At 37.6% G+C, this 27,209-nt stretch overlaps 1 protein-coding gene across 40 annotated transcripts in view; it reads left to right on the forward strand.

Annotated features, from left to right (window-relative positions):
- Window positions 1-27,209, forward strand: part of ABLIM1 (actin binding LIM protein 1) — a 211,479-nt gene that overhangs the window by 115,450 nt on the left and 68,820 nt on the right. For 39 of the 40 annotated variants that reach the window (XR_015749404.1, XR_015749401.1, XR_015749403.1 and 36 more), the window contains exons 3-6: window positions 5,356-5,539; window positions 7,120-7,229; window positions 18,753-18,879; window positions 19,626-19,719. Coding sequence is in view for 35 of the 40 variants with exons in the window: in XM_087964508.1 (XP_087820634.1) it covers window positions 5,356-5,539; window positions 7,120-7,229; window positions 18,753-18,879; window positions 19,626-19,719 (515 nt within the window). In the remaining 5 variants the exon portion in view is untranslated. Of the gene's footprint in view, window positions 1-5,355; window positions 5,540-7,119; window positions 7,230-18,752; window positions 18,880-19,625; window positions 19,720-23,157; window positions 23,374-27,209 lie in introns of those variants that run through there. The other variant, XM_087964515.1, reaches the window with a different exon arrangement.

The following is a 27,209-nucleotide window of genomic DNA, read 5'->3' on the forward strand; positions in this document are numbered from 1 at the left end:
TAAAACCTCTTTGACTCGTTTTTCTAGGATGTCTTTGTTAGGTGCGGCGATGAGTACATTGTCGAAATATGGGACAACGCCTTTTATCCCTTGTAACAACCTTTCCATTAAACTCTGGAAGATTCCAGGGGCGACGCTTACCCCGAATTGGAGCCGTTGCATTTAAATGCGCCCCTATGTGTTACGATCGTTTGCGCCTTGGCTGTGGTTGGGTCTACAGGCAATTGTTGATACGCCTGGGCTAAATCTAGTTTGGCGAAAACTTTCCCACCGCCCAGAGAATGGAGTAAATGTTGTACTACCGGTACTGGATAAGCACTTTGCTGCAGTGCGTGGTTTAATGTGGCCCGGTAGTCTCCGCAAATTCTTAGGGACCCATCAGGCTTGATAGGCGTCACTATCGGGTTTCCCAACGGGCGTGGTCTGTGGGTTCCAGTACGCCCTGCGCTATCAGCTTATCGAGTTGTTCGTCGATTTTAGGCTTTATATGGCGAACGGCACCGACGCGCTTAAGGCGGATGGGTGCTATTTCAGGGTTCAAGTTAAACGAGATTGGGGTCCCCTTATACTTGCTCTAGTCCGTCGCGAAAAACGCCTTGGAATTCTTGCACGAGTGCTTCCTCCCAATCGACGCTTCGCCTTGTGGACTCTGGCTACAGTGATTCCGAGCGGCCTGAACCATTTGCAGGCCTAGAAGACTAGGCCTGTCTCGATCCACGACAGTCAGTGGTAGTGCGACGGTGCGGTCCTTGAATGAGACCTGAATCTGCGGGACCCGACGACGGGAATTGGTTGCCTTGATAGTCTTTGAGTATAACCTCTGAGGGTTAAGGTCTTGCGGCGTAATCGCTTGGAAGGAGCTGTTGGAACGTTTTCCACGACACCATCGAGAGGGAAGATCCCGAGTCTACCTCCATAACGCAAGGTTTGTTTTCGATGCGGCGACCTTTACCGGATTTTCCCAGCATCAAGGGATGTAGCGTGGCCTATGGTGATTGTTTGGTGGGTCTCTTCCCGCCTGGTTTCTTCACGCCTGGTGGAAGTGGTGGACGGTTTGTTTCTGTAGGAGTGGTTCAATTTTTCTCGGTGTGTGCCAAGAATCCTGAAGACTGGAATTCGCCTGTCGGGTTTGGAGTTCTGTTTGCTCCTGCAAACCTTTGCGATGTGACCGCGTCTCCCGCAATGGCGGCAAAGTGCGCAAGGAATTTGCAGCCGGATCGTGGGTGATTTGCTCCACAGCCGCACACGGTCGAAATGACTGTTGTGAGGACTGGTCTCTCTCCGTTCAAGTCGGTTGACCTCTTCCTCATCGCTGTCGGACGGGGACTCTAGGTCTTCGTGGTGAGTTGATACCGGGTGTCTCTCTGAGCAAAGCGAGGTATCAGTGGCGAGTTTACGTAGCGGTGCGTTGGTGCGGCGATTTGGGCTGCCGACTTCTTTGTCGCCTCTGCTGCCGAGGCTTCTTTAAGGGCATCGGTGAGGCTGATGTCCCCCTTAGCCATAATTTTGCTCTGGATAGCGCCGCCTTTCTAGGCCCAGAACCAGGCGGTCCCGGGAGGGCTTCTTCTAGTCGGCGAACCCGCAGAGGCCTCCTAGGTTCCGGAGGTCCGCGATGTAATTGGCAAGGCTTTCGCCTTCCGTTGGTCCCTCTGGTAATATTCATGTCTTCTTACTAGGGTTGGTACGGAGGGCGCATAGTGAGCCCGTAGTAACGGCTCGAGGACGTCCCAGTCCATTTCTTTTTACCTCTGCTGGCTTGGCAAGTGACTTTGCCATTTTAAATACGGTTGGTCCACAAGCGTTAGAAAGATAGCTCTTTTTTTGCCGGTTGTCGATCTTTCAAATTGTTGGTTTCAGAAACATCTGGAACCGATCCATGTAGGCCTCCCAGTCTTCGGTCTCTGGATTGAATGGAGCGGGTGGCACGGCACCGCTGGCCATGTTGCCGTTGATGGTGCGTGTTCGACCACGTGCTCTGTTAGTTGTTTCTGTAGATTAGTCAGCCTTCGGTCTCCGTATCCCACCCTCGTCGCCAGTGTTAAGTATGGAGAATAAGGGAGACCAGACATCTGACCAGTGACTTCAACTCTTAATAAAGTGATAGACATAACAGAGCATGCTATGGGCAGCAGTAACCCTTTTATAGGTTAGCTGCTGCCTTATTAACCAATGAAAATGTGCAACAGGTTTAAACTACTGACCAATAAGGACAGTCCCAAAATGGCCAATCAGGGACTGGTTCTGGCCCAATCCCAAGTTGTTGTATCAGGACCAATCAAGTGTGCAGGTTTTCAACCCCTAATTTGCATTTAGGTTATTCATTTTTATTGATTCACAACAGTATATACTGTAGTATGTTGGCTGACTGCTATAAATTTGGAATTACTATCCAAATTTACACAGTAAGCTGCTAGTAAAGTTTCTAGAAAATACGTTATAGAAAGCAATGGTACTGAATTCCTTTCTAACAACAAGAAAGTCATACTTATGCTAAATGATATTTGCCAATGCAAGAATGCATATCATTTGGACTAATTCCAATCTTTCTAGCCCGAAGAGTGATCTTCCACAGTAGGGGCATAGCATTTTGTGAACCAATGAAAAGAAAGTACCTGATAAATAATCTGTATTTCCATAGTCTTAGAAAATATAATTTAATATTGAACTTAAGACTTGTGTTGCCAAAGTCTTATGATGATAGTCTGGCTAATTGGGTCCCAAAAGAAAATCTAATGGCAGAGACTGCAAAGTGATGACATCAGAGCCCCAGGTGATTGATCTACCGTAATTTGAGAAACATGATGCATTCAGAATTTCGTACCATTTATATTGCTAAATTATTTTGCAGCAAATACCAACCCAGCTTTTCATTACACTTCTCAGACGAAAGTATTTTTGAACCTAAATGTATACATTTATAGATTATGCTCGGTGTGTGTTAACTTATGTATGATAATCAGTAATTATGGAATGCATCTAGGTTGTTTCAGGTTTGTGATGTTCTGTGCAGTTATTCAGTGCAATTATGAATGCTGTTCTTGCAGCATTCTTAGAGTTGGCCCTGCAATCCTGAGGAGATATCCTTTGTTTAGCAGTTGGAGATCTCAGAGAAAGATTCTAGATGATTCTAAGCCTGTGCGCAGTGCATCCAGGATTCCAGATGCTATAATCTTCTGAGAGACAAATGGAAATTTCTATCTTGTAAACCACTTGGAACATATATTCCTTTTATCGTGCCCTTTGGAAAGTTACTCTCTTCTGTATCACAATAGGTGAAAAGATTAAATATACTCCAGAAAAAAATTCAGAAATGTCTTTTGTCCTGCTTTGCAGCATTTCAAAGGCTATAAATATCATTTACTTACAGTAATCTTATTTATTTCTTAAGTTTCTTATTCATTTATTTATATGTTTGTTGACTGTTGACTGGAATACTCTTGGCTTCACATGCAAGATTTTGATAAACATCTAAATTAAGGATTATATCATGTATCAGGTTTTATTTTTTTAAAAACTTGCAAACGGGTGATCTTTTAACCTTGACATGCTGCATTTGTGACTCATGTGCTGGAGTGAGTCGAATGTAAAGTAGTCATTCCACTGCAAAAATATAAAGGCTAAAAAGCAAGAAATTCACTGTGAATAATGATTTGTGTCATTTTTGAACCAGAACTTTTTTCTACTATGACTTGCTGAGCAAATCATAATTGCCTTATTTGCTTAGCATATTAAACCAAATGTAAATAAGCAACACTTCAAAATCTACTGTTTTGTGTAGAGCTGTGCTACCAATCAATCTCAAACACGTTAACATTAATGTCTAAAAGTGTTACATTTTAATAGTAAGTAACTGTCAGACTAAAGGATTGGTTGAAAGGCAGATTAATTTATTTCAACTAACGCTATTTCTTTGTGTGCTTGAAATTAGATTTTAAGACATGAATTTTTCCCCCTGTTGACCTTGTTCTACCATCAGTATTAAGAAAGAGAGGAAACGTAGACCAATTTCAATAGTATTTAAAATTAATTCTGGAATTACATATATTTATATTTATTTTTATCAAACTATTTATCGGTAAAGCTAATAAAGTATAAAATAAATCCAAGCTTATTTTTTTTCAATTGATGTTCTGTACAAATAAATATTTAGAAGTTGGTAATATCATGTATGCCTTGTGTACAGTACTTGTGATAGAACTTTCTCTACCACTGAAGACCTAAAGATTCACTGTACCTATACCTTCCATTTAAATACATTCAATTTAAAGTAAGAAAATAAATAAAATTGATTTTCATTTCATGGAAAAAACAGGCAAATTTACTAAACAGTAAAAATACTAAACAGCAATATGAGGATTTATTTTATAATTTAGGGAACTATAGGATAATGATGAAGAATAAATGCTGTTCCTTTTATCAATTATTTATGCATTTTCCCCTTCCAATTGTTTTCCTTTTTTTAAACACTTTCTACTTACAAAGGTATGTTGTCTCCAACAATCATCTTGTTGCCTTTCCTGCTGCCTACTCTGTTTATCAAAATTCTCTGTTTATTACAGTATTATTATTATTATTATTATTATTATTATTATTATTATTAGTAGTAGTAGTAGTAGTAGTAGTAGTAGTAGTAGTAGTAGTATACAAAAAATGACAGTGTACAGAGTAAACAAGATAACTATGCTGGGTTTCATATCACAAATCACTAGTCAAACACTTCCCAAGTGTTTAGGACTGTGTGATGTATCGGCAGATTATGTGAGCAGATCCCAGTAAGGGGGCCTTCTGCAGTTGCCCAATGGTGATTTTGTCAGTGCCAGTTGTTTTTAAGTGCTTACTTAGGTCTTTAGGCACAGCACCCAGTGTGCCGAGTACCACTGGAAGAACCTGCACTGGTTTATGCCAGAGTCTCTGCAGTTCGCTTCTCAAGTCCTGATATCTGGTGATTTTTTCAAGTTGTTTTTCGTCAATTCTGCTGTCACCAGGTATGGCAATGTCGATGATCCACACTTTTTTCTTCTCCACAATCGTGATATCTGGGGTATTGTATTCCAAAGCATCATTATTATTATTATTATTATTATTATTATTATTATTATTATTATTATTATTATTATTATTATTATTATTATTATTATTATTATTATTATTATTATTATTATTATTATTATTATTATTTATTATGTCTTCAACCTCTTTGTCATCTCCTAACTGTTCTCCTCTTCAAATCTCACTACATATGCTTCCAAAAACTAACACAGGTAACAAACTGTTTTCCATTTTCAGTTACAAATGCCTATATATTTCTATGTTCAAACTGATTTGTTCTTGGGTTTCTTTAATATATTTTCACAGTGTGCGGATGTGATTTGGCTCAAGGAGGCTTTTTCATTAAGAATGGTGACTACCTTTGCACTGTGGATTACCAGCGGATGTATGGGACCCGATGCAATGGCTGTGGGGAGTTTGTGGAAGGAGAAGTTGTAACAGCTCTGGGGAAAACCTATCATCCCAACTGCTTTGCCTGCACTATGTGCAAGTAAGTCAATAAATGCTGAACAATATTTTTTTTCTCCTTTCCCTTCCCCTTCTCCTTCTCCTCATCCTTCTCCTTTTTCTCTTCATCCTCCGCTTTTATCAATTTGGTGTCAAGGGAAAATAAAGATTTAAAGAACATAAATACTAAAAAAAGAGAAAAATATTCAAAAAATAAAAAATATTGATTTTTACTGATATGTTTAGTTATAAATATTTGTATCTCTGTGTGTATGTAATTGAAGTAGATTCACTGTGGGTTTCATTATTTAGCTGCTCATTTGCAAAGGCTTAAATATTGGATATAGTTGAATGTACCTAAACTTACCTGATCATAGAAATTAGGTGGTATAATTCTTGTTTTAGCTAGTATTTCATAAAAAACCATCTTGGAAATACTGGATTCTGGAACTGTTTTTCCTTTGCTCAGGATCAGGAAATAGACTATTGGTTTTGATTATCCCTATCCAGCATGGTCAACAATTGAGATAATTGGCTCTAAATTTTCATAAGATTATGGAAGTCTATAGGATTCTCATTAGTCTTTTAGAGGAAAAAACATTTTGTCTAAGTGTGCAGGTGGTGTGTTTAACGCCTGGAAATTTAGAATGTCCTTTTTTTTTCACACTACATTCTCTATTTATAATCTCAGTAAAAAAAATATTGAAGTATCTTTGGGTGTATCTTTTGAGTTTTGACTCACAAACAAAATGTATTTTTATTTATGTGATACTTTCAAATATTTAAATTTATTTAAATGATGGGGTATCGAGAACAATTATTGTCCTTACCCTCTCAACGAGTTTGGATAGCACTGCAGAAATAAAAGGCTTTGAAACTCTGAAGAGCCTTAGCCAATGGACTAAGTGTAATGGACCATTAGATGGACCATTGATCTGACTTGTTATAAGGTAGATATTCTTATTTCTATCTGTTGTCTACTTTCTGAAGAACTGGATCTTGTTGCTATTGTTGAAGGTTGAAACTTCTTCGTGTCAAAAATTCTGATTTAATTTTTTTGTTGTAATTTGTTCATTCCTATGGTATCTACTTTAATCAACTCACCCTTGTTTTCCTAAAGAAATGTAGCTGAGCTTGCTCCGAATAATGGAAATACATAATGCACAACTGTTTTCTGCTTGTTTAAAACACCAAGAACTGCTTAAATTATGGGATTTGTTGCTTCCATTGATTGCCAAAAAATGAGCTATTTAATCACATATACTTTAAATGAAAAAAATAATAGAAATTTCTAAAGATTTTCGTTTGAGCATTCCAACAGGCTTCATTTCCTAATGAAAACATTTATATAGGCCTGGGCTTTTTAAAACAAGCAAACCTTTGAAATAAAAATGTATTTGTCAGGGTTTTTTTGATCATTATTATTTTTTCCTTATTGAGATACATTTAGTGTTTGGATTTTCTCCAAATGTCTATCTTTGCCAATACTGTATTTTAAACATGCTTTGGCCCTTTTTTCTGCGAGGACTGATTTTACAGCGGTGGCAACAAGGGGAAGGAGCTGAGAAAGATAATGTAACGCCAGAGATATCCTTGCATTAAAATGCTTCTTTTGTTTCCCAGACGTCCTTTTCCACCAGGAGACCGGGTTACTTTTAATGGAAGAGACTGTCTCTGTCAAATGTGTGCTCAACCAATGGCATCCAGTCCAAAAGAACTTGCTACTTCCAGTAGTAAGTATTGCATCTTTTCTAAATACTCCATAGTCTAGATGAAGACTAGTCTAGCTATATTTCTATTTTCTGCTGCTACTTTATTCTAATGTGCGTGTTGACTTTGGCTGCGAGTTGGGTTTGCATTCTAGAAATTAGAGACATTCTTCCTCTATTCCTGCAGCCTGCTGGTTTTTTATTTATTTATTTTTTGTTTAATTTAACTGCATCTGGAAAAACTAAGCAGATCCAGTATAGTCCTTTTTATTCAAAAGAAGTCAACTTCTTTTGCATACAAATATTCAAAGGTTACATTATTTTAATTTTGACCTGCTGGAGACATAGAAGTATTAAGGTTTGTATTAAAATGTCATTTTTCTCATATAATAAGGCCAGGTCTTATTTCTTTTTGAACCCCGAAAAAATGGCTAGGCCATCTTTTTGGGGGTAACTTAATTTCCCCCCCTTGCATCCTCGAGCGGGCAGGCGGCGACGGCTTGGATGTTGACCTCGGCGTTGGTGGGGCACTTCATATCGGGAGACCTTCTGCCAACATTGCTTTCCCTTCTCCCCATGGTGCGGCGGCATTTGGAGCATCACCGCGGTGTTTGGCACAGCCATGCGGGGCCGGCCAGGGCTCCTCCCTGCAACTGGAGCCCGGCGGAGACACTCGGCTTCAGGCGCTCCTTTTGCCATCTTCCTGGGCATCATTCGAAGGCAAAGCCCATTCTTTTAAAAATGATGCCCTACTATGACAAAGCCTCCCCTGCCCGAGAGGGCAGCCCAACCTCAAGTGGGAAGGCGAATCTTCCGATGCTGCAGTGCAGGATCAGCCCACCCCGGGAGAAGCGCCCAGCCGCCATCCCTGCCTGGAGTTGGACAGAGTGTGAAGAGCTTCGCCTGGGGCGCCCAGCGCAGCTGACAGGTGGGCCCTCGAAAAATGGGCTTTGCCTTCGAACGATGCCTGGGAAGGCGGTGACAGGAGCGCCTGAAGCTGAGTGTCTCCGCCGGGCTCCAGCTGCAGGGAGGAGCCCTGGCCGGCCCCGCGTGGCTGCGCCAAACACTGCGGTGATGCTCCAAATGCCGCAGCGGCACGGGAACAAGGGAAAGCAATGGTGGCGGAAGTTCTCCCAATATGAAGTGCCCCACCAACGCCGAGGTCAACGCAGGTAGCACCATACCCGGGTGTGCAGCAAAAGTACTTGGCGACAGTAGGGAGGTTGGTGGCGAGGCATGGGTGCCCACGGGGCGCTCCTAATTGCAAGCCCCCCACCCCTCCCCCCATTTCAAATATTTTAAAATAGGCCTTAATTTGGGGGGGAGGGGCTTAATTTCATTTTATGCCTATAAAACATGCTGGGACTTCCTATTGAGGGAGGCTGTATTGTTGGAAAATCACGGTATCATTTACAACATTTTTAGAGTTTTAAGTAATTGCTTTAAAATCCTTTCTATTCATAAGTAAATGTAAGTAAACCCTTTTATAAGACCTTTGTGTTTTGTAGTTACTTGCTTTTAAAAAATTGGTAGGAGAAATATTTAAGAGAAGTAAAGAAGATTAGGATTATATTAGATGTGACTGAATTAAGTCAATCTACAACATAAAGGCAGAGTACACCAAAAAATAATTATAGACACATTCAAAGACTGTCTTCTCTACCTTCTTAATCTAGTTGGCTCAACTGCAATTGACATTTTTCTCTCCATTAATGTAGTGTATATATACATAGGTATAAAGTCAGAATATACTTACAAATATACATACATATGAATTAACAGCAACTGATTAAAATGTAAAGTATCTGTAAAATAAAGCATTCCATTGATAAACATAAATAATTATGTGTGTGCACTTACATCATTCTTTGTCATACATATTCACAGGCTTAACTATAGATGCAACAAATAGATTTCGTATCCATATTTCAGAGCTGTACTCTGAAAAATTAGCTGGCTTCTTGCTTTTACTAGTGTTTTGTTTCAGTTGTGTTTTTCCTCTAAAAGTGTCTGTTCTGAACACATACACACATACACACATGCACACACATATATAGTAACCCCCTAAAGAAGCACACATCATTTTCTATATTAGTTTTTCCTATCTATAATTGTACATTATTCCAAATTACAAGGTGAATTTACATATGTATTGCAGAATTGTCATGAAGGCATGGGTAATAGAGAACTTAATATTGCAGTTATTAATGCAATATAACATCAAATGTCCTATAAGAAAACATTAAAACAGATACATTTCTCCATTAAATTCTCTAAAGTAAAATAAATGGAGTTCTGTTTGTTTTGCCTTTCATTTCACAAATCACAAATTGGAAAGTCCAAAAGTTTGGTATTAGTATGTAACTTTTCATTAAATAACTCATATTACATTACATTCTTATTATATTTGTCTACAACAGTTTGTATTATAAATAGAGTTCTTTTTAACAAAGCAGTACAGAAATTCTAAGAAAACACAGTACTGGCACAAAAGCATCTTCTAATAGTTCCAAACAAAAAACTTAGAACGTTGTAAGTTTAGATAGAGCAGTTTTGACAGAATGACAGGTTTTCTATGAGGATATATGTATTATATCTATTATGAATATAAACAAATTTTGCTATAAAATTATTTTAGTGGAGTCCTCTTGTCCATTTTGGCTTTAAATGGTCAAGTATTAGAATACTGTCTTAAGCCTGAAGCCTCGTTTGGGGAGAATATCACTGAAAGAACATCTGAAACTTTAGATATAACGTTGTGTTATAGAAAGGTCAAGTAGAATTAATGTTAACTTTTTTTCTTGTTTTGATCGGATTCCCCAAAGGCTTGTGAGATTGAAATCTTAATTCAGTTTTGGGGACAGTTGCTGTGATGTTATTGCTATAATATCAATATATCTTTTTAGTTTAAAAAAGGGATAGCTTAAAGAAAAAAAGGCATGTTGCATTTCATTAAAGATGGATTGGAGAACAGACATAATTCTTGTACTTAGGACTTTTGCAGCATCCCACAATCATGTTATGTGATCAAAATTCAGACAAACAGCACGTATTTACCACATTTACCATGTCCTGGGGTCATGGGATCACCACTTGCGAACTTTTCAGCTGCCTTTTGACAAGCGAAGTCAATTGGGGAGGGAAGCTAGATTCAGTTAACAAATGATTCATTTAATAACGACAGTGATTTGCTTAACAACCATTACAAAAAAGGTTGTCTAATCAGGTGCAATTCACTTAACTACCTTGCCTAGCAATTAAAATTACTAATGATCATATGTTGAGGCTTAAGTTAACTCAGCCTTCCATCCTTTGAAGTCAGTAAAATGAGGACCCAGATTGTTAGGGGCAATATGATGACTCTGTAAGCCACTTAGAGAGGGCTATAGTGCTATGCTATTACCTGCATGGCTGAAGTCCACCTTCATTTTTCTTAAATGAATGAAATCTTACAAGTTTTCCAAAAATGACATACAAATACTGTACATCCAAACGGAGGTGATTCACTGGATAGTTGGTCCCATGCTTGAATATTGTGCATTTTGTTTTAAAATACTGGAAATGTTGATCCCATATTTTCTTGAGACATAGGACATTGGTTCAATTTCCTGTGTCTCAAGTAAATATGGAGTCAGCAAATCTCAATATCTTATTCCCAACCAACAAGCAGCCTAGAAAATGGCACATCTTTTCAAGTTCAGAGGAAATTAATTAAATCAGGTTGCCTTTTAAATACTATCTTCCAATAGCCTTGTAATATATTACATATCAGAACAAAGTTGTTTGGACTCTCCTGGAAACTTCTATGACGTGTATATGCTTCTTGGCAAATTACATGGCTTTTGTCAATTTGTTCTTTTTTCTCTCAAGTGTGAAAGAACCTTGGAAATGAGAATGTTGTATTGTTTCTGTCCATTAGTCTGAAAATTCGGGGAGGGGGGGAATGTTTCCCCGTCCTTTTAAAAAGAACATGAGTCACTGTTGTAATCCAAAGCTTGGATCATCTTGGAAACCATCCAGTTTGCTCACCGATTGAAAATCGAAAGACTTTTAACAAAGGCACAGGCATACACAGGAACACACACACACAACACACACGTCTCTCTGTCTGAAGAATTAACTCCAAAACATTACCTGGCAACTATTTTTATTAGTCTTGGTCTCCTTGTGGCCTGAAATGCAGAGGGGAAATTTACATATTATTATTTACTGTGCTGTTCTTTTGGCACAGATATTCCTTGGAAGGAACACAAGAGAGATGCAAGCCTGTAACTTAGGGTATCCTATCAGAAACTGCTGTTATTCCTTACTAACTTCTCTCTTCCAATTTTTTTTTAAAGGGCACACCAGTTGTTGGAAGCAAAAATGATGTTATATTCCTAGTGGAGACCAGGCCCGCTTTTCATTTGCAGCTGGTTACTGAACTTGGGCCTAAAGGTTCCTTCTTCTGACATAAATCAGTTGTTTTATCCCATGAACTTTGGAAGGCTGTGCCATTAATTTCCTGTGCAGTTTTCTTTCAGCAACTAGGATCTGATTATGTCATAAAATGATCATAAAATTACACAAAGGAGCTGGGGAGAAGCTAGAATTAGGCAATAAGCATGGTTTTATTACAGCATATACAGTAGGTGTTTATCCATTTTCTTCAAGTTTCAGATTTCTTAGTAGTGCTCTTTAAAATCAGTCCATTAATATGTTTGTTTTGAAAAGATTGTATCTGCTAACATCATTTCTGGCAAATGATTGCACATCTGCAGATTATACTACTTTACTTTTGTCAGTTACATGACACACCCAGGCTTTCTGTTCCATTCTCTTTTCTTTCCTTGCCAACTGTGTGGAGGTTATTTCTCTGCTCACTCTCTCACACACACCCTTGTACAAAAATAAAAAGGTGGATGTACAAAAATAAAAAGGTGGAGGGAGCAGAAATGGGAATACAAGCTTAGAAGGGGCTCATATATAGGACGCCTTGCCTTATCCTTATCCTGTTATTTCCTAGCATAGCATTAATGTTTCAAATTGCTATTTTATTTTTAAAAGTTATATTTTACATTATGTAAAGAAGACTGCTGTAAGCCATAGGAAAATATTTCTGTGGAATCTTCTGAAATTATTTATTTAGGTTCTGGTTAATGCAAACTTTGAAATCTTGGTAACAAATGAATAAGTCAGACTGTTAGACCAGGGCTGTAAAACTCCCAGCCCGTGGGATGGATGCTTCATGTGCTAGCCACGCCTGGTTTAGAGAAGCAGGGAAAAATCCTGATACATCACATGATGCCACCATGATGATGTGAGCTTGACACCCCTGGGGATGTTTTCAAGTTGATTCATGTGAACCATGCTGACTTGGAATTTGAGTAACTGCAAATGGGACACATTTACAGGGTCATGGCTGTATAAGACCATTCTAAAAGTAGTTTCCAAACCAGATCTTATTAAATACTGACATATAGCTAGACAAGCTATAGTTGATAGTTTACTTTATTGTCATTGCACCCCGTACAACGAAATCAAACACCATTTTCAGTACACATCATGACCATGACCATGAAAATAAACATAAACACACCCTCCACACATTGAACCGAAAACCCCCAACACCGCACCAATACTGCACTATACATCAGAATTCAAAAGAGCTACTGCCCTGGGATAGAAGCTGTTTTTCAGCATATTTGTCCTTGTTTTTATTATTCTGTACCGTCTGCAGATGGTAATAGTTCAAAAAAAGGGTTCCAGGATGAGATGGATCTTTGAGAATGTTTTGAACTTTCTTAAGGCAGTGGGAGCTATAAAGCTCTTCCAAAGAGGGGAGAGGGCCACCAATGATCTTCTGGGCAATGACATTAACTCTCTGGAGTATTTTCCTATCTGCCACTGTGCAATTGGCAAACCATACAGAGGTGCAGTATGTTAAAATGCTCTCTATGGTGCAGCAGTAGAAGGTCACCAGCAGTCTTTCATTCAGATGTTGTTTTCTGAGCAGTCTCAGGTAGTATAATCTCTGCTGGGCCCTTTTGACCAGGGCTACAATGTGATTACCCCAGGTCAGGTCCTCTTTTATAGACTGGTAGTTGATTAAAATATTGATTGTCCAGCTTGTATTGTTCAGAGAAGACCTCGAAAAGTGTTTAGGTATCTACACACTTTTGTTACTTGAATAGAAAAACAAACAGGAAAAATACAAACAGCATACAGAAAGCAAGAATGAAATGAAAATAAACAAAGGAGAGCCAGTTTAGTCTAGTGCAGGCTAGAAATCAGGAGACTGAATTATAATCCTGCCTTAGCCATAAAAGTCAGCTGGGTAACATTGGGCCAGTCACACACTTTCAGCCCAACTTACTTCATAGTGTGGTTGTTGTAGAGAAAACAAGAGAAAGGAGTATTACATTGTTGCTACAAATAATAAAGGCAGGATGTAAATAAGTAAAAATAAGTAAATAAAATAAAACCCATATATGTATAGATATGGAGAGAGAGAGAGAGAGAGAGTATATATATATGTGTGTATATGTTTATTTTTTTATTTTTTTCCAAACTTTGCTCTATTGTATTTTATTAATTTATTTGATTCTTTTTGTTAGTTTTTATTGTTTTTTATTTTTATTTTTATTTTTTGTTTTAAATATGGTTTTACATTGTGTAAGCCATCTCGAGTCACCATGGGCGAATAGGCAGCAATATTAAATAAATAAATAAATAAACAAACAAACAAATAAATAAATAAATGTGTGTGTGTGTGTGTGTGTGTGTGTGTGTGTGTTTATGCCCCCCCACATACATATACATACACACACACATGCTGAGCTTGTCAATAGAAAGGTCAGCAGTTCAGCGGTTCGAATCCCTAGTGCCCTGTAACGGGGTGAGCTCTTGTTACTTGTCCCAGCTTCTGCCAACCTAACAGTTCGAAAGCACCTAAGAAATGCAAGTAGAAAAATAGGGACCATCTTTGGTGGTAAGGTAAGAAGCGTTCTGTGCGACTTCGGTGTTTAGTCATACCAGACACATGACCAGGAGACCTCTACAGACAGCACTGACTTTTCGGCTTTGTAACCGAGATTAGCCCCTTAGAGTTGGGAACAACTAGCACATATGTGCAAGGGGGAACCTTTACCTTTTTAAATCACTGTTGGGTTATTGTTAAGAAGCCAAACTGAGTTAGGAGAACCCAGACTCTAGCCTTTGTTTAGCCACAGAATCCAGCTGTGTGTTTTTGGACCAGTCATTCTGTCTGTCTGGGAAGTAAAAAAAACAACATTTATCTATCAACCTTCACCTCAATAGTACGATAGATGGTTCTCCCTGATTTTCAATAAATAGCCCTCATCCTACACTAATTAAATTTATTATGAGTTATTCCAAATGAGATTTCAATGAACGGGATAGTTATATTTCATTATAATCCTTTACAGCTATCAATATCAAGAATGATTCATTCATAAATTTCTAATAACAGAATACTGAAAAGTTGGGGCCATGTATCTATCCAATGCTGATAAATAAGAACTCAAAGAATCCACTTTCTTTGTCAGATGTCAGTTTTCAGATGTTAATGACACAATTGATTTAGAGAGTTGTTAATAGAAACTGATCTATGCACTCTAAAGCACATCTCATATTCTGCAGAATAGGCAAAGGTCTTATAGTGGATATTGCTTAGTTATTGATGTATTCATGAATAAAGTGTTCTCTAAAAGCAGAAAGCTTGAAAATACTTTTTCCACTTTAGGTTATTTAACACATTTTCATTATTTATTTAAATCTTCCAGTTGTTTAGTAACTTTAAAAGTATGTCACCAATTGCTTTTAAAACTACATCCTGGTGTTCATATGTAACACCAGAAATAGAAACAAAGATCAGATTTTTTTGGAGGAACTCTAAGCCAGGTGCTATTTTCAAAGAGAATAATAATACTGGCAGTATATGTAATCTGCACTTTGGTAGTCCCAAAGCGTGGTTACATGTCAGTTTGATGGTGATGATCATCCTGAAGAGGAACATTGGACATTTTACCTTCATCTTAGGTAACAAAAAAACATATTCTTAAAGACCCCTAATGCACTAGTCCCGTGATGATGAATCTATGGCATGTGTGCCTAAAGTGGCACGCAGAGCGATGTCGCCTGGCACACACAGCCTTGCCTGTTTGTCTTCTGGGTTTCTGGTCTGCAAGTGCATGTGATGATCAGCTGTCCTTCACGTGCATGGCAGTGTCGAAAACCGGTGTGCACGTGAGCGCTGGCTAGCTGATTGTCAGGTGTGCATGCGCATCAGAACCCGGAAGTTTGGCTTTTCCAGAGCGAGATCCCTTCACATGCAGGCAATGCCGAAAACCGGCCTGCGCATGCACATCAGCTAGCTGATCATCAGGTACGCATGCATGCTAGAACCTGGAAGTTTGGCTTTTCCGGACCGTAGCCCCAATGAGCGTGTGTGTGCCACGTTTTTGCCATCACTGCACTAGTCCTTTGGGAAAAGCAGTAAGATTCATGTATCTCTTTTGTTCCTCTCTTCATCTTGCTTCTGCTTCTTATATTTATAATAGCATTAAATTATGTATTTGAAAGCTTTTCTCATAACTTCTTGACTAATTTATAGATGGGCATCTTAATCATTTCTTCTTCTGTACTTTATTTATTTTCTTGTTTGTGAGGTACAACATTTAGATTTATTATTCTTAGAGGCAAGATAAATGTGCCTTTCAAAGATTTTATAATGCAAAGGACTTGAAAGATTTCTATGCTTGAGAAGCATTTTTTTTAAAACTGGATTTTTGAAGAGGACAGATGAATATTGACTAACTGTTAAAATTTAATTATTTTTCCCTGTTTTAAATGTTTGAATATTTTTGAGTACATAGAAAAACTTCATAACTAAATACCACATATCTTATTTTTTTATATTTTTAATGACTACTTGGGGCAATTTAATTGATTTGATATCAAAGAGAGTACTAGGAATATTGCAATTATCTTGGAGCAATTGTGTAGTTCAAAAATAGACCACAATTCAATGCTTATTGTGAATCAAGACCATTTGAGCATACCTGATCTGTGCTACTTGATGAAAACTAAGGGTTCGTCCAACTGAACTTGAAATATAGCATAGGAAGCAAGATACCTTGGCAATTCAGATAAATGGTCAAACCTGTTCTTTTTGTCTGACATATTTTTCTGCTGAAAACAGCATTAAACACAAGATTGTGGCCTAAGAGAAACAGTTTTACAATCTGATCCACGAGTAAGGATCCTGCTTCCCCTCTAGTAGGAAAAGAAATTGATTGTATTATGCCACTATATTATCAGATTCAATTATGATTTAATTAATTGGCAAGATTTCTCTAAGGTTTTGGATGGAAACTTTCCCAGCCCCCAGCCACCGCTAAAATTAATTTTGGACTTTGTGCATGCAAAACAGATGCTGTACTGCTGAGCATTGGCAGGCAAAATAGCCAATAGGCAGGTATTATGGGAGATGGCATGTAACAAGATGGAAAAGCTGACATATCCAAGATCTAATGCAACATTCATTGTCATAATTTGATTGGATTAAATTTAGAAACATTTATGCTTAGAATTAGACTTAATGAATTCACTGAGGCAAGGTGGTGTGTGTGTGAGAGAGGGAGAGAGAGATTTCATAAGAGGCTTGCCATTGCCTGCTCCCTATGGTAATGTGAGAGTGACCAGTCCAAGATCACCCAGTTTGCTTTGTGCCTAAGGAGGGAGTAGAACTCACAAACCATCTGGTTTCTAGCCTGGCATTTAACCATTATACCACACTGGTTTTCTATATTTAATTCCCATTGACATTGGTGCATTTGCTCTAAACATTATGCTCTGGATCCATTATTAGATTTTTTTTTAATGGAGTATCTCATCAAGGTATCTAGCCAACTTTCAAATCTATCCAGAGTTGAGCCTGGTGATTGTATGGGAAACCTCCAAGAAAACTCAGTTCAATAAGCAAACAATTTAAAAAAAACAAAATAATAAAAGGTAATACATTTACATTTTTAGTTTACTTTGACTTTCCTGGTCACTTATTTTAATTAGATAGGAAAAGAAATAGAGAAATTGTCTTCATTCGTGAGGAAAAGAAATGCTTTGAAATTGAAAAGGAAGTCCCTTGGAATCTATTTAAGGAAACTGTTTAATATCACAATTCTATCATGATAAAATGTTGTGTAGTTTTAATGTTTTCCTCTTATTTTTATACAAATGTTTAAAATGTTGCTGCCATCTAGAGGATTGAAATGTGATAATGTGTAAAGATCAGTTAGACATAGACATAGAATAACTTTATTGTCATTTATGGCCTGTCGGCCACCGGTCCCTCAAGCAGCCAAATCAGAGGAGGAGGAGGAGGCGTGAGAGCCAGAGTCAGCACCAGGGCAACTTGGGAGCTCTGAGGGGGAAGAGGAAATGGAGCTGGCAGAGAGAGAGAGAGACACACACACACACAGAGAGAGAGAGAGAGAGGGGGGCGGAGCTGTCAGCCCTCAGATGGAGAGTCAACAGCCCCAGGTTGATGAAGAAGAGGAGGAACAGCTGGGTCCAGTGCCTGATGTGAGGCTGCACAGAAGGCAGAGAAAAGGAGAGCACTGGAAAGCCTTAGGCCGATCCTGGGAAAGGAAGAGCCACCACTGCTAGCGAGGCCGCAACATAGCTCTAGGAATAAAAGGCAGAGAGCGGAGATGAATAGGTGTGGCAGACAATTATTAATCTTCCGGCCAGATAAACTTGTTTGCCTGCAAGAGAAACTTTTTGCTGGGGCTGCCGGCATTCCTGAAAATGGAATCTTTTGAGTTCACGTCAGAGGATTTGTTGTGTTTGGCGAGCTGGGTCAGAACATCACTTTGAGTGTACGCTAACCAGCATACATTAAAATGAAATTTTGTTGTATAAAGCTCTTAAAGAGTCATCACCTCCAATATTTGCTACATAAACATGACAAAATAAATAACCAGACATACAAAATTATGCATATACCGACATATATTATATGACGAGAAACAATACAGTCTAATTCGGATGTATACATGTACATAAAGAAGAATGAATTAGTAGAGAGAGAGAAAGAGGGAAAATAGGATTGTCAACCTCCTGGGAAGATATATTTATTTATAGAAATTATATGAAAAATTAAAATTAAAATTCAGAAAAGCAAAATGCAGAAATTATATGGAAAATGAAAATAAACAAATATTATTGCTAAACCAGCATATACAATTATAATCATCATTAGGCAAAGGTGGTAGAAAACTGTGAGTTGCATTTCATGGAGGCCCCTTCTGTAAGAACATCCCCACCACACCACACAGACAAATGTATATATTGTACTTGTATATTGTGTATGTATATAGATATATATGTATATAAATAAATATATCTATGAAAATTTCTGTAACATTCAAAAAGCTTCTTTTATTGAGCTGTTTTTAAATGATGGCAGGTGGCCTAACTTGGGAGTAAGTACATATGGATCAGTAAAATTGAGTAACCTGATATATGTGTCTTGGTTTCTTTCAGATTGTGCAGGCTGTGGAAGAGATATAAAGAATGGACAAGCCTTGCTTGCTTTGGACAAGCAATGGCATCTTGGGTGCTTCAAGTGCAAGGCCTGTGCGAAGGTTCTAACTGGAGAATATATCAGCAAGTAAGTCTACATAGAAATTAAATTGTTTAACAGGGTTTTTAAATAACTGGCATTTAAATCCTTTACAAAATATCTGCTCTTTATTCAGGTGTGAATAATTTTTCTGCCCCGCAGAACTTATTCCTTTAAAACAAGGGTGTCAAATTCATGTTGGCATGGCGGTGTCATGTGATGTATCAGGACTTTTTCCCCTTCACTAAACTGGACATTGGTGTGTCCAGCTCATGACGCATCAAGCCCACAACCAGGGATTTGACAGCCCCGTTTTAAAGGAAGCATCATTTGAACCGTGGAGACAGAAAAAACACTTGTGCGTTATGTCATCTCCCATGTGACATCACATCAGAACATGTAAGATGTTCTCAGAATGCTGAGAAAAACATGTCAGAGGTATATGCTTACTTGATTTGTCATGTTGTTATTACAATGTTCTTTGGGGCTAAATTAGGCCAAGAGATGGCTACTTAATGAGTTTGCTAGCTGAAGAGAAATTTAAACCTGGATTTTCTTTGCCACAATTCAACCCTTAATGTTTACATTCTCTGACTGTCAAAAATGTATTTATGTTGAATGGTAATAAGTGTAGGGTGAGACATGGCTGATGAGAAATCTGACAAGCTGTGTACCATAATGCCTTCCTTATGTTCAACCCAAAATATGAGGACAGCCAAGGGAATGGATGTAAAATAATGTGTATTGTATGTAGTGTTAGTGAAGCTAATTTCTATTTTGTGGATTACATTCAGAGATGGTGCCCCTTACTGTGAAAAGGACTATCAAGTTCTCTTTGGGGTCAAATGTGAAGCATGCCACCAATTCATCACTGGGAAGGTTCTAGAAGTAAGTAATATGTAACTTTATGTGTAGTTGTTTGTTATATACATAAACGTATGTATATGTGTGTATTTATTGATGTGTATTTTATGTTACACAGGAACAAAAGATACATATTATTTTATGTAAATAGACTATGATCAGGCTTCATGTTTTGAAAAAAAAATCTACATGTTGTTTGACATCAGAAGCAATGAGCAGCAAGGCCTTTACACAGTGAAGATATCTTTGGCATATTTTATCTTATACATATAGCCTATAAGAATCTTGACAACTCAAGATAACAATGAAATAACTCTTTATTAACTTGTAGTTGTCGTCTGAATATAAATACTCCAGCTTTTCATGATAAGGTTGAATTATGTGATACAAAAATATATAGTAAAATTTAAAGGTTAACAAAAGCAACCACTACCCAAGTACACTTAACTTTCAGTATAAAGGAGAGGGAGGGAAGACTGTTGTATAGTGCAATCCAGCTTCTATTCCTGTTCCTCTAATCTCCACCATTAATTTAAAAATGAAGCATTACTACAGCAAAATGGAGATATTTTTGACATTTATGATGTTTGAATATTTTCAAATTTTGGCTACTATTATTTTAAATGTTTGTCCATCTTTGTGTACTTTTTCACAGTTTCCTCAGTATATTTTATTCAATACTCCATAGTAAGATCTACATATATGTTGTAAACATACAGTATTTCACTTCACTTATAGTAAAGGTAAAGGTTCCCCTCGCACATACGTGCTAATTGTTTCCTGATCTAGGGAGCAGTGCTCATCTTCATTACAAAACCAAAGATCCAGTGCTGTCCAAAGACATCTCCGTGGTCATGTGGCCATCATGACCAAACACCGAAGGCGCACGGAACGTTGTTACCTTCCCACCAAAGTGGTCCCTATTTTTCTACTTGCATTTTTTCATGCTTTGAACTGCTAGGTTGGCAGTAGCTGGGACAAATAATGGGAGCTCACTCTGTTACCTGGTGTTAGGGATTTAAACCGCTGAACTGCCGACCTTTCTGATCGACAAGCTCAGCGTCTTAGCCACTTACAGTCACTTATAGTAAGGAGCACTATAATAGTAGAAAGTAAGCACCAGAGGGCAGCACCAGATTTTGTAAGGAAGTGATTGTATGGACAAAGACTGTAAGTAACTAGATTTTGAACCCCAATTCTTTTTCATAACAGTAGTTTAAAAGATAATAGAAGCATGATATAATACTTCCGAATATGTACAATTTTGTTTTGAGAAATAGAGGAAGGCAGCTAAAGTAATTTGCATTTTTAAATTTATCGACTCTTAATACTTAATTGAACATATATTTAATAAATTCTAAATGTTTAGCAAAATATTTTAAAATGACAAAAACAGTGTATGATATTTAAATTACAGTGAAAGAAGGCAGAAAACATAAATCAGTCAATGGAAATAAACTAGTTTAAACTACCTGAAGTTGAAAAAAAAGCCAATTGTGTTTCTATTGGGAATTCATTCCCCAGTCAAAGGGCCACCATTAAAAATTGTCTCTCCTTTTTTGATATATTGGAAAATACTGCCCTATGACAACTGGAAATTTGGAAGAGTCACTTCTTACTTTATTTGGATCCAAGTCTTTTATAAAGACTTCTAATTTTGTAAGGAATTATAAAGATAAATACAAAGGGTGTGGATCAGTTTTGGCTGAATGTGGGATCTCAAGATGAAATAAGATGTTTTGGAACAAATCTTTTTTTCCTAGGAGTGGAACTGATGGCTTGAGTTCATTTTATTGTAATACTGGGCCTCTAGGATGCTCACATTCTGATTTGTTTATCTAGAACATTGTTTCATTATAAAAATGGTCAGGAAGCAGCTGCCATTAGTAAATAGTTTTTGTTTTTTTGTGCAAAAAGAGATAAGTATTTGGGCAATGAATCATAGAGGGAATTAGAGAGAGAGAGAGAATGAGAATGAGAATGAGAATGAGAATGAATAAATTTATTTTAAGGTATATAACAACATTTATTTCTGACTCATATTCTGACAATATGGGAAGTAAAAATTTTCTGAACACCCATTTGTTTGCCAAAAATGAACATTGATCTATCAGTCTAACTTTGTGCAACAGATAGATTATCTTGTGCAAGGTTGGATTTCTGTTTTGTGTGTGGATGAGAACAAGGAGTTATAGAGATGCCAGTCTTAATTATGCCTATTATCATTTTGAAGAATCCAGACCCAAGCCATTGCAATTGCAATTATCATTGTTCCCAAACACCTCCCCACCCGCCAAAATTCCCCACCACACAAGCATCCACACAACAGGCCAAGTAATCCTGTCCAACAGGTCACTGATGGTGGTACTTAAGTTCATTGTTAAGTGCAATTATAGCACTTAACTTATTGCCCATCACAGATAATATGGACATCCTTGGGGAGCAAGAGTTCAAATGACAACATTACAGTATGTGCAAAACTGTTATTAGAGCCACTATGGTAATTGTAATCAGTGAATTCTGTATCCGATTCCTTTAGTAGCTTTGAATTTAAAATTGGGTTTTTTAAGACCACATGGGGAATTATATCACTTGTTTTCAGTTCAAGAAAGATACTTGACAGGTGTTACCTACATTTATATCTGTCTATTTTTCCCACTAGAATTTGCTTAATTAGAATTATATCAGTATTTTTTTTCCCTTAAGGAATAGAGTCTCACTGAAAAAGAATTAAGCTGATGAATCTGAAATTACAATTAACTCAACCTAGTTGCTAACCCACTTAGATTGCAGATTTAGTAATGAAAAATAGATTTAGTAATGAGCTAAATATTTGCCAGAGAAAATTGAATGCATTAAACAATAAAAATAAATACATCATACAAAGTTCTCCCTGATTTTAAGTTGTTTTCCAACGTAAGTTGTAATGACCCAAATTATATATACACAGTAAACATAGTATACACAGTATACATAGAGGACTACGTTAAATAGATATTTGCGGTTAAATGTTCTGGTCACGTAAAGTTGCAGTGTAGCTTGATAGGAATCTTATCAAGATAATTGAATTAAATGCAATTTTAAAAAAAGTCAGTTATAAATGTAAGGACTCTTGAATGTGAACAGAAGGGATTTAGATTTAGGTTGTAACACATATCAACTCAACATACAAAGTACAGTTTATTGAATATCTGCTTCTTTGAGAAGAATTGATCCTTTGCTTTGCTTGGTACTAGAAGAAAGCCCTAATCCCCAAGATTCTAGCTTCAGCGGGAACATTCAGGAGCAACATTCTGAACAATTCTACTAAAATTACTACATGTTACATAAATGTAGACAAATGGTACTGTCTCACCTTAAGCAATAAACATCCCCTTTTCTTTTTTCCATAATGGATTGGTCCGTTTATTGCTAGCTTCAACCAAAAAGCTAGAAAAATCTCTCTGTTTCTGCCCTGTGAATGACTGATCAGGACCAACTACAGAATTGTGAAGAGAGTGCTGTGCTTTGGATTAGGAACAATATTGCCAGAGTTTTCACTGTGATAAAATGATCTGGAAGTTGTTTCATGTCAGCAAGATGACTCTCACAGTTATTTAAGGGAGTCAGAGAGAAATGGAAGATGCAACTCCTTGAATGATGAAGTTTTAAAACATATCAAAGAAGTCTTAGCAGAAGGTAAATTAATTTTCCTGAGAGAATTGTTGAATATGCAGCATTACAATTATTTTAATAAAGCATGCAACTTTAAAGGAAGAGACAAATGGGGGAAGGAAAGTTGGGATGACTGATCCAACTGTTGTTACCATATAACAAATAAATAACTAGAACAAAATACATGTATGATATATGAATTTGGTGTGACTTCTTGTCTTAAGAAGTATAGATATCAAACTGTGCCATGCAAGGAACAAATAGAGTGTGTTGGTGTATGTGTTAAATCTTTTAAGATTTCTCATTAACCAATGCTATTTCTATTTATCTTAAAAAATATGACACATGGGCAAATGTTTCACTATTTAGTTTACATAGAAGCAACCATGAATATATTTATGGAGAAATTAAAAAAAATAATACATCAATGTGGGACAAATATTAAAGCCTATGTACTTACTTTAAGTAAACATATAGAAAGTCAGAAAGTAATTATAATTCATGTGAAAGAGATATTTTTAACTTAAAACTGATGACATGTTCATGCACACACATACACAATCAATACACAGGATGAATATTGAGATAGATAACAGCCTACTTTTAATCATTAGTAATGTATGTCCAGATTTATGAATTAGTTTACAAAAATGTTCTTTTAAAAGAGGTAGGTTTGTTGTTGTTTTTCATTCTATTATAATTAATTATGCACTATTGTTCTTAAAGAGAAGTAGGATATCAATGTTTTGAGAAAAGTAATTATCTCTAGTAGGCATTATGGTATCTATATATAAATACTGATTACAGTTTTTGCTTTTGATAAAATTGTGTGATTCTGATCTACTGCAACCAGGAGCATGTCTACAGATATTTTTCAGTTGTACAAAGATTTCAAGATTCATGCTTGACCAAATTTCAAATACAAGATTTTGAAAAACGATCAGCAAAAGCTTTGGGACAGGGATTTGGGTACCAGTCTGTGGCCTGATTTCTATCAACATCAACCAACACATTTGCACATTGCTAATGAGCACCAATAGAGGACATTGAAGCAGAATCTTGAAGCATACATTATATGAAACTGAGATAATATTTTTGTAGAAGCTTGTGACTGTTTGTAGCATTTAAGGAGACAGAAAAGATTTTCTATGTGAGCTCTTCTCTGAGATGTATTTATTTATTAGGTTTTTAGCCAATCATTATTTTATAAGTAACTCAAGACTTTGAAGTACATAATACTGCCTTCTCCTTCTATTTTCTCTACTACAATGACCCTGTGAGATGGATTGCGCTAGAGAGAGAATGCTGGCCCAAAGTCACCCACCTGACTTCTATGTCCAAGGCGGGAACTAGAACTCAAAGTCTCCTAGTTTCCAGCCTGATGTGTGGTTTCTAATCACTACACCAGACTCTGATGTTCTGATGTTAGACTGGTTGTTCAAAAATATTGGTCAGGTTTCCTGATAAACAATAAGTATACTTCCAAATACCTTTTCTTCCTACTCCAAATAGTTTTAGCATAGTAGTTTTATTCCTTCCCTCTGTCATGTCCCTGTTGGAGTCTGAATCCAAGGAGGAAGATGAACAGCTGACAGGGAGTGGGAGTGTGGCTCCGTTGGCTGTGGAGGAAACTGAGGAAGGGCAAAGTCCAGCTCGGCAGAGCAGGGAAGAGGTAGAACAAGGGAGAAGGAGGAGGAAAACTCAGGCCCAGCTTCTCTTCATCCTAGGGCATGTAGGGAGGAACGGAGGAGAGAGCAACATGGGTTGCATGGCTTACAAGTGAGTTTAAAAGAGTTGCATGCTGAGTGCAGCATCTGTTGGGAACAAATGGGAGTTCATCTTGTGTGTACTTTGGTTATCTGCATTCCTGGCATCCTCCCAACTGTGTTGAGTTATTGCCGTGCCTTCACATCTGGAATTCCTTCTCTTGTCCTGCTAATTACCTTATTTTTCCTTGTTTGGACATATAGTTACAGTTTTTGTTGACCATGTTTTAGATTTGATTCTCTGCAGCCAAAGGCTGTTCCTGGGAGAGTTTTTTCTCTAGCCAGAAGGTAACCAGGACACTGGGGGCAAAGTTGGAGCTAATAAAGGGACTCCTACAAATTATCTGACTGTGTTGCCTTAGTATTATGCCCTCGGTCATCACACCTATCTTCCTTCCTTCCCTCCCTCCCTCCCTCTTCCCTCCTCTCTTCTTTCGAATTGGGCTAGTAGATAATTATTCATTATACATGTGTGTTTATTTTATCCCTAGTCCTGATTATTAGGATTTGTTTTTTTAGCATGGATGTGTGGTATTTGGATTCAATCTCTGCAAAGTATGATAATCCAGAAGAAAGTTATAGCTGTTTTAAAATGTTGCAGACAGATCCTTCCTTTGTACATTCCAATGTACTTTTCGGAAACTGAATCCAAAGTTAAAGGTCCTTGGTACTCTCTGAGCTTGGTTGTTTTCTTGCAAACATGTCATTACCCAAGCTAGGTAACATCAGTGTTAGTCATGATCACTAGCACTTATGATGTTACCTAGTTTGGATAATAAACTGTCTGCTAGAAAACAACCAAAGTCAGAAAGTACCAAGGACACTTCATTTGAAACCTGAACTACAAATATTCTCCTTTATTTAGTACAAAGTACTGCATAGCCTAATGTGCAGCCTTAATCTGCAACTTGGTTAGAAAATGTCAGTAGTTCTTGCTTATTAACCACTAATTCAGTGAATATTTGAAGTTACAACAATGCTGAAAAATAACTTTATACCCAATTTGTCATCATTTATGACCTTTTCAGCATTCCTCAGTTACATGATCACCATTACTGTCAATATGCTATCTTGTGGTTTTCTCCCCCCCCCCGCCCCACACCTTTTTCAGAGCAGAAAGATTGAGGGGAAAGGGATTGCAGGAGAATAAGCTGTTTGTTCTTGCATGCATCAAAAGCAATCTAATCATACCAGCCAGCCAGGGCTGGGAGGTATGGGTGTGCTATTAAAACAGCTTACAGTATTCTATTGAATCTCTTCTTCTCCAATTTTTCTGTTCTGTGGAGGAGGAAGAGGAGGAGGAGGAGGATTAACAGATTAACAGATAATCAGAGTTGGAAGGGACCTTGTAGGTCATCTAGTCCAACCCCACCCCAAGTGGGAGACCCTATACCATTTCTGACAAATGGCAGTCCAATCTCTTCTTGAAAGTCTCAAGTGATGGCACTCCCACAACTTCTGAGGGCAAGCTGTTCCATTGGTTGATTGTTCTCACAATCAAGGAGAAGGAGGAGGAAATGCAAACAATTTCTGTAAGAAACCTTCCCCTTTACTTGAAACTTCTGCTGCTAATATGATTGCATAGCTTTTGATATGAGAAAGAGCAGACATCTTACTCTCTTCATATCTGATTCTCTCCAATCTCCCTGCTTTGTGAGGAGAGGTAATGGTCAGGCAAAGCAGGGATTCCCTACAGAAATTGCTTGCTTTACCCCACCTTGCAAAGAGATTGGAAAGATTGGAAAGTAAAAGTTTCAAGAGAGTTAGATGTTTATTTAGCATGCCTATGGCTCCCAGCCCTAGACTGCTTTACAGTTGCATCGCTTTGTTTGTACAAAACAGCAAAGCAGGCACTCCTGCACTCTAAAGGAGAGAAGTGGTTGGGAGGCAATGAAAATCTAAAATGTGAAACTGACTTTCTACCTGGGAAGTATAGTCTCAATCATGTGATTCCCACTTAGTGGCTTGCTTAGTTTAGCATCAGAGTTGCCAGTCTCAATTAGGGCCATTAAACCGGGACTGCTTGCATATTGGGTAGAACAAATTAGTATTTTGACATGGGCAAAGGTGAAGCATATTGCGGTCAGCTCCTTT

The sequence above is a fragment of the Notechis scutatus genome, chromosome 4 (assembly GCF_049901735.1).
Source record: "Notechis scutatus isolate UNSWTSFEM ecotype Mainland chromosome 4, rNotScu1.2, whole genome shotgun sequence".
Lineage (NCBI taxonomy): Eukaryota > Metazoa > Chordata > Lepidosauria > Squamata > Elapidae > Notechis > Notechis scutatus.